The 8871-nt window shown below is 39.5% G+C and overlaps 1 protein-coding gene across 1 annotated transcript; it reads right to left on the bottom strand.

Moving 5' to 3' along the window:
* Positions 1–1613: 1613 nt before the first annotated feature.
* On the bottom strand, positions 1614–5594 carry MFSD5 (major facilitator superfamily domain containing 5). The gene is made up of 2 exons (XM_015817154.1): positions 5502–5594; positions 1614–3486 (listed from the first exon to the last, which is right to left on the bottom strand). Exon 2 carries the CDS (start codon positions 3435–3437, stop codon positions 2079–2081), a length of 1359 nt encoding a protein of 452 aa, XP_015672640.1. The 5' UTR covers positions 3438–3486; positions 5502–5594; the 3' UTR covers positions 1614–2078.
* Positions 5595–8871: the final 3277 nt, after the last annotated feature.

Below are 8871 nucleotides of genomic sequence, written 5' to 3' on the forward strand. Positions count from 1 at the left end.
AAATCCACACCAAGTTCAGAGCACCAAGGACCTACCACTATTCTTTTGATAAATAGCATTTCTTAGCAATGGATATTCCAATTGTCATTGTAACCTGAAGACTACGTATACTGGATTTTTATTGGTCTTGGACGGTAAATAAATTTTGAATGAGTGACAAAAAATATATATTAAAAGTGGCAACATTTTTTAAATCAGAACTTCTCAAAAAACTGAAGAAACCCTGAAGCTGTTTGGTTAAAAATAATAGGAAGTCACTGAGAAATGCCCCACTTATCACCTGGCTATAAAATGAGCAGTTGGTTTAAAAGCTGTCTCCTGAATTAAAATTATTTTAAAAGAACTGGGGGGAAAGAGAGACAACATGTAGAAAAGATAAGAGATAAGAGCTGAGATCTAAAAAAAAAAAGTAGACAAAAACACAATGAAACATATTGTTTTGCCTTTTGTTTGCCACTTGAATATGCTTTTAATTCTGGGCAGGGCAAAAACCAAAGCAGAGAAGATCAAGGCCTATCACCTTAGGCAAAACTATAGTTCCTATTAGAGTTTAGTAAAAAAAAAAAATAAGTGCTAATTACTGTGCTAGCTGGCTCAGATGCTATCCTTTAAAATGTACTGTACACCAGGGGTGTCAAACTGCTGGCCCACGGGCTGGTTTCATCATACCGAAGCTGCGCCCATCCTATTGCCAACAATGCAAAAAGAATTGCGATATGTCAAACACGTCACGTGATGTGGTGAGTTTAACACCCGTGCTGTACAGAGTCTGTTAAATAAAGATGCTTTCACATTAGCATATGTATTAGAAGTAATGATCCTGAGAAAAGCAAACACATTTCTTTCCCATGTAGATGCAGCATGCAACTGTCAGAAAGACTTAAGGAATGCAGAGAAGAGGCATTGCCTTCTCTCAATTAGCAGGTATTGCTTGCCCTCTGGTTTTTGGTAAAAAAATTATTATTTAAAGGGACTTAAAAACCTATTGGCTAAATGATACAAATCTACAAGCTAGATGCACTAATGCAGGAACATTGTTAATATTCAAATATTATAAAGTGTGGGGTTTCATGGCTGCTATTTATTGGTGAAATGAATTCTGGATAAGTTCTCCAGATATGTCTACAGTTGCCATATACCTTTGCAAGTGGATCACGCAGAGATCAGCAGGAGCAAACTCTTTGGTTGCTGGGATAGATAATGAAATAAAACTAGATGCACTATAAAACAAAGTCTCTCTAAGACTATCACTCTTCTTCTTTTTTGAGTCTCAGTATTTTTTTTTTAATTCTACTGTTTGCAGATATGATTAAAATATTGAACGGGTGCTTAATTTACACTCTTCACCATAAACTGAAACAGAAGCTAAAACAATGGGCAAAATAGGAAATTGGAAGAACAATGCTTTTATCAGTGCCATACTGGAAATTGTGAAACCAATATAAATGCAATAAAAACCTTGTGATGTCGAAATTCAGAATGTCAAAATAATCCCAACTCCAGTTTGAAATATTTGACCAAGCCGGGCTATATATACTGTCAAAATTAAAATGGACTCAAGATAAACTTTGTTTAATTTCAGTTTATTACTTTTTTTAAAAAAAAGCAGAAGATCACAGAGTGTGGCTTATACTGCTGTTTATAGGATACAGCTGTTCCTGCTACCAAGTTCAATACTGATAATTGACAGTCTATCAACCTCACTGTTGTCTTTTTTTTTTTTTTTTTTTTAAAGAAACCCTGCTTTGTCCTTGCAAGCCATTGTCTGTCACCATCAATTCAGAATGAAGTAGCAGACAGCAACCAGCAGAGGTCAAGCAGCCACTGGACTCCAAGGTGGGGAAAAAAAGAGAAGGGGGGGAAAAGCTGCTTGACATAGATGTAACCCAAGTTCTTAATGTGGCCTGTCTTTGTTGAAAAGAAAATTAGATGTGTATACACGTCACTCTTCCAGTATGTGGAAGAGATCCACATGGCACTTGTCAGATGTTCAGCGTTCTCCTTGCAGACCTTGTATATATATATATATATATAGTACTGGTTCTGTGATACATTATGGACAATTGGCATACTCCTGATCAGAGGTCAGGAGAAGATAACTCCGCCTGGCTAGATGAACTGGGCAGCCTGAGATCTGCATTGTTTCGGACAACAGTAAAGAGGCTTACAACAGCCAAGAGGGCCATTACCATCATGACAGAGCAGATGGTGAACATATTCCTGGTGCCTGTCTTATAATCACTATCATGGAGGATGAGCAGCCCAAGGCAAGCCAGTAGGTTCAATGGAACACGGAACCAATGCATCACACCTGCCTGATCCTTCTCAGGGATCACTTTTTGCCTGAGAAAACCCATGGAAGGAAAGTAGAGCCCACATGAAAGCTCAATGAGCAGGAAGGCCAAGAAGGACTCCGATGGGTTCTCTTGCCCAGGATTGGTTGAGAAAGTCAGCATGAAGAGTGAAAAAAATACCATTAGGACTGAAAGAGACAAGATGTGCATGGGCTGGAGGTGGTATTTCTTGGACGTGGCCACACGGTAGAGTGAGGATCCAACCATGCTGGCAGCCATGAAACTGGAGAAGACAATGCCTAGAGGTGGGTTGTGGGGATCCAGGACTGGAGTCCAGAGGAAGATGAAGATATAGATGACACTTTCAAATAAGGCCTGAATAGTCCCCAAAAGCAGGACACGGCGGTCGGACAGAAGGCATTTCAAGCCATCAGTGCAAGTTCTGGACAGTGCCCGCTTTTTTCCATAATTCTCATCCCAGTTCTTCATAACCAAGGTACCAGCCAGCACAAGAAAGGGAATAGAGACCATGAAGGGAGCTACTGGGCCAAATCCTAGCCATTCAGCAAAGATATTGGCTACTACACCAGCTCCAATAGCAATTATACTATTCCAGAAGGCAGCCTTAGAGAAGGTGGCAGGAATCCATTCTGCCGGGAAATCATGGCGCTCCACATGCTCATGCACATACCATGCCTCAAAAGCAGAGAACAGTAGAGCAGTAGACAGCCCTCCTAATATTCTTCCTACAATTAGAACAAAATAATCCCAGGAGAGCTTTGTGAGGCAGCAGACAGAGTAAGTCAAGGAAAAGAGGATGCAGGACTTTTTTCGGCCCAAGCGGTCAACCAACGAATTGGAAACCAGCCCAAACAACACACTTGAGGCAAAGCCACAAACATAAATAATGGTGATCTGGGCCTCCAAGAAGTTATAATGCTGGTAGAGTTTGTAAAGATAAGGTCCTTGCAACCAATCAGCTGTGAGAGCCAAGAAATAGACTTGATAATAATCTAGCTGGAACCGCAAGAAGGCTGGGTTGGAGTAAGACCTGCTGGTGAGCCTGGAGCGGCAGGCGGAGAACTCCAAGCCCAAACATATCAGTAGGAGAAAAGCAAAAGCGACATAGGCAGCAATCAGCATGGTGCTTCAAATCATCCTGTGCATCTCTGAAGATCTATTCCCAACACAGCTGAAAGAGAAAAAGAAAAAGAGGTATTCAAGCGACATTTAAAACAGCTCAATATTAAAAAACAAATTGCTCATTTTAATCCAGCATTTTATTTCTCACAATGGCCAAACAGGTTCCTCTGCCAACCTCACAAGCTGGAGATGAGAGATTTGCTCTTCTCTTGGCATTCCTTCCTGTAATTAGTATTTATCTGCATGCTACCTTTAATCTAGAGATAGTATTTACAGTGAGGGAAAAAAATATTTGATCTCCTGCTGATTTTGTACGTTTGCCCACTGACAAAGAAATGATCAGTCTATAATTGTAATGGTTGGTTTATTTTAACAGTGAGAAACAGAATAACAACAAAAAAATCCAGAAAAACGCATTTCAAAAAAGTTACAAATTGATTTGCATTTTAATGAACAAAATATGTATTTGATCCCCTATCAATCAGCAAGATTTCTGGCTCTCAGGTGTCTTTTTACAGGTAAAGAGCTGTGATTAAGAGCACTCTCTTAAAATCTATGGAGGGAGCTGAAGGTTCTTCCTTTACACAATGGAAGGACATTTCTCCAACAACTCATATCTATAAGCCCCTTCTTATTTGGTGGTGAAGTTCAATTATTATATAAAGGAAGAGGACTGTGGCACACCAAAAGATTAGCCCCAAAAGGAGGTTTGGCTGGAAAGAAAAATAATGTCAAAAATAATGTGAAGAAATCATCAAGCATCTGTCAAGAGTTGCAATGGAAAAGAAAGGCTATATGACACTGAGGTTACTAACGGATATTAGAACTAAGCACTCCTTATGTTGTTTCAGTGCTTCCCACATGAGCAGTGGAAAACAAGATCTACCAGCTGGACAAGCCAGCTCTCTTCCCCCACCGGTTTGGGAAGGTAATAAGTCTTTCACTGGATTACAATACTGTCTCCTGAAGAGTTTACTGAAGCTATGATTAGGATGTCTCAAATAACTCCACAGAAGGGAGGGAGGTGTTAAAACCTTAAACTACCAAAGTAACATTATTGCAGCAATCTTGTAACAGTTTCTGCATCAAACTCACTATAATACAGGATTTCATTTTTAGCTGCCATGCTAAACTCCAAATAATACTTCTATTCAATGCAAATATTAAGAATAAAAATATCAAGATTTAGGCTTAAATGACATCCAGAAGGGTTATCCTTGGATTTTGCAATGAATTTTTTTTTTTAAGGGGCTGGTTACAATTTTATTAACTATAAAATATTAACATTTTACTTTCTGGAAAATAATTTTTTAATATTAAAACAGGAAAATTATTGCTTGCAGAAACCCACCCTGTTGAATGACACTATTCAACACTACACAATTCTAACACCACAGTCTTAAAATAACAGATTCATACTATATTAGAAGGAGTTCAATACGTTTAACCCCAACAAGGACAACTCAGCAAAATAAGGATAACTCAGCAAAATAACAGGTTTGCCTGGCTTAAAAAAACACATTATTTGATACATCCACGCCCCAAGTTTCTTATACTTTCTACAGGAACAAAATCTGCAAAGGGATCGTAGTTAGGAAAGAAGGAAAGGACCTTCCCCAACTGTACTGTTATTAAAACTATCCCCCAAAGAAATACCCTCGCCATTTAAACCAATATTCAGTACAGATCGTGGGAAATCAACATGTTCCTTCCACTTCTATGTCTTACTTCTACTGTAAGCTTTCTCAACTTCCCATCCACCCACCCCACTCCAAATCAAAGATCTTCCAGGTACGTTTGAACCGCACCATTCCTAAGGCCCAGGTAGCACTGCTACCAGTTAGGAATTAGGAAACTCGCAGCCCGGTGCATTTGCAGGGCATTAAGTTATTTAGTTCCTGCCCCAAACGAATGCGCCTCTTCACCTCCCTACTCAGCTTTCACCACCCCTCCCCTTTTCCCTGATCCTTCAGATCACCCAGGACCCTTCCCCAGCAGACCTTCCTGCATTTGACACGCTTGCTTTAAAAACACGCATCTTCTCGCCCCCCCCCCGAAACCCACCTGCCCGACTCACGCGCACCGCTCAGCACCCTCTTTCCAGCCTAGCCGAGCGCACGTTGCACTTCCGGTTCCGCCTGGAATGGTTGACCGTACAAGAACTAAGCCAGGAGCCGCCATCGTGGCTGGTCACGTGACAAAAGCCTGCCAGTCAACGCTGCTCGAGCCTTGGGGAGATAGGTGGCGTTTGCAACCTGAGAAGAGCGGCGCCCATTGGTGCACTTTTTTCATCTTTTTTTTTTTTAAACCTTGAGGGAAAATCCCCTCCAGTAGGAGTGGACTCAATTGCAATTCTTTTCTGCAAGTATTGCAGTTTTTCCAGGGGTTTTCTTTTTTGGCGGTGTTTCTGCAATTATTGCAATTATTTTCTAACGTACTTACTTGTTTCTCTAGATCAGGGGTAGGCAACCTTGGCTCTTTTATGAGTCGTAGACTTCAACTCCCAGAATTCCTGAGCCAGCATAGCTGGCTCAGGAATTCTGGGAATTGAAGTCCACAAATCATAAAAGAGCCAAGGTTGACTACCCCTGATCTAGAACAAGAGTAGAGTAGAGTAGAGTAGAGTAGAGCTGAGCTGAAAGGGACCTTGGACGTCTTCTAGTCCATCCCCCTGCTCAAGCAGGAGAACCTATATACCATCTCAGACAGGTGGTTGTCTAGTCTCGTCTTAAAAATCGCCAGTGGTGGAGCTCCCATGATTTCTGGAGGCAAGCTGTTCCACTGGTTGATTGTCCTCACTGTCAGAAAGTTTCTCCTTAATACCAGGTTGCTTCTCTCTTTAATAGTTTCCAACCATTGTTTCTCGTCCTTCCCTCTGGTGCTCTGGTGAACAAAGTGACCCCCTCTTCCTTGTGTCACCCCTCAGATACTGGAATACTGCTATCATGTCTCCCCTATTTCTTCTTTTCTTTAGACTAGCCAAACCCAAATCCCGCAGCCATTCTTCGTATGTTTTAGTCTCCAGGTGTTTGATCGTCTTAGTTGCTCTTCTCTGAATTTTTTTCCAAACTCTCAACATCTTTTTTTGTGATATGGTGACCAAAGTTGGCTGCAGTATTCCAGGTGTGGTCTTACTAGGGTTTTATAAAGCAGTACTAATACTTCACATGGTCTTGATTCTATGCCTCTGTTTATGCAACCCAGGATTGTATTAGCTTTTTTGGTTGCTGCTGCACACTGCTGGCGCATAGTCAAGTGATCGTCTACTAGGACTCTAAGGTCCCTCTCACAGTTACTGTTTTAAAGCCAGGTCTTGCCCAATCTGTACTTGTACTTTTGATTTTTCCTGCCTACATGTAAAGCTTTGCTTTTCTCCACATTGAAACTCATTTTGTTGGATAGGGCCCATTGTTCAAGTTTGATTCAATCTTTTTGGATCCTGAGTTTGTCTTCTGGGGTGTTGGCTACTCCTGTCAGTTTGGTGTCATCTGCAAATTTGATGAGTTCCCCTTCAATTCCCTCATCTAAGTTATTTATGAAGATATTGAAGAGTACTGGGCCTAAGACGGAACCTTGTGGTACCCCACTGCTTACTTCTCTCCATGTGGATGTAGTGCCATTGAAGATTACTTGTTGAGTATGGTTTGTCAGCCAGCTACAGATCCATCTGGTGGTGATGTTGTCTATTCCACCTTTTTCTAGTTTACCAAGGAGTAGGTTGTGATCTACTTTATCAAATGCTTTCCTGAAATCTAAGTTTATTACGTCCACAGCATTTTACTGGTCGTCTAGTTTATTCATGTTATTGAAGAATGAAATAAGATTGGTTTGGCATGATCTGTTTTTAACAAACCTGTGCTGGCTACTGGTTATGATTTTGTTTGCTTCTAGTTATTCGCAGATCTGTTTTTTCATTATCTTTTATAAGATCTTTCCAGGTATTGATGTTAAACTGATTGCTCTGTAGTTTCCTGGGTATGTTTTTTTTTCTTTCTTTTTTTTTTCAATATTTTATTATTTTTTTCTGGTCATAAATCATTAATATTTTATCAGCAACATATTCTCTGGGTTTCAATATTTGGCTTACTAATGCATGTTAAACTCCTTTCTTTCTACCTTGTTTTTCTAGCCATTGATAAAATGTATCCCATGTTCTACAAAGTATTCGGTGCTCAGGAGGTGATTTTTTTTTTATCCAAATGTAAAAACGGACCCCGTTTTGGGGCTTTTTATAGTTTTTAAAAATTGAGCTGTTTTGGTGTCCGGGGAAGGAAATTCCTGATGCTGGGATTAGGGATTGTTGTGCTCAGGAGGTGATTTTTTTTTTTTACCCAAATGTAAAAACGGACATCAGAATGAGATTCGGGGTTAAATTTCATGCTTAAAAATGGTGCTTTTTCTAGCTTTCAAAAATTGAGCCGTTTTGGTGTCCAGGGAAGGAAATTCCTGATGCCGGGGTCGGGAATTGTTGTGCTCAGGAGGTGAAATTTTTTTTTTGACCCAAATGTAAAAACAGACGTCAGAATGGGATTCGGGATTAAATTTCATGCTTAAAAATGGTGATTTTTCTTAGTTTTTAAAAATTGAGCCGTTTTGGTGTATTTTAATTGTAACAATTCTCCATTATTGCTTTTTTATGTAGCAACATTTTGTTTAGTCCGCATCTAAAAGAATTAGATGTTCTCTTCTAAAGCAAACTCATAGGATTATGATCTGAAAAAGTCTTTGGTAATATTTACTGGAGATTTTAGTAGCCAAGTTCTTGGAAGTCCAAATATGTCTGTTGTTAAAAAGGACCTATGTCTTTCAGAAAAATAGGTATACTCTCTTGAATTGCCATTTTTCAGTCTCCATTTATCAATCATCCCTAAATTGTCCATCAAATCAAACTTTTGGTAATTGAATTACTTTAATATTTTTATTAGAATTTCTGGCCACTTCGGGAGGTCAATCCATTCTAATCCTCATCAAACACCAAATTTCATAAGAGAAACCTGTTCATCTCTCCATAAATTGTTTATAAAACAATGCTTTATCCTTTTGGGTCATAAAGTCCCAGTATTAAAATTTTAGCCCTGTGTATATTAGCCTACACCCAAGCATATCTACCATTTTAATCAGTCAGTACAAGGTCTGATTTCAGTTGAGGGTTAATATGCACAATACCATTTCTTTTGTCTTTTGTACCTGCTGAAATTTTCTCCTTTTTAATCCACATATGCTAAATATTAACTTCTCTTTTCTAGGGTTATTACATGTGGAAACATCAGGTATTCTTACAGATCTTGACAAGGATATCATTTGTCGCATTCTTTTTCCTGTTATTGGAACAGTTCCCCAGATTTATTAACACAAATGAGATATGGAACATAATACAGCTAGTCCTCAACCTACGACCACAATTGAGCCCCAAATTTTTGTTGCTAAGCAAGGC

The sequence above is a fragment of the Protobothrops mucrosquamatus genome, unplaced genomic scaffold (assembly GCF_001527695.2).
Source record: "Protobothrops mucrosquamatus isolate PMUCROS unplaced genomic scaffold, P.Mucros_1.0 scaffold555, whole genome shotgun sequence".
Taxonomy (NCBI): Eukaryota; Metazoa; Chordata; class Lepidosauria; order Squamata; family Viperidae; genus Protobothrops; species Protobothrops mucrosquamatus.

What these genes read in the sequence shown, in the direction of transcription:
- MFSD5 (XM_015817154.1), bottom strand. Translation starts at nt 3,437, where the DNA reads ATGCTGATTGCTGCCTATGTCGCTTTTGCTTTTCTCCTACTGATATGT.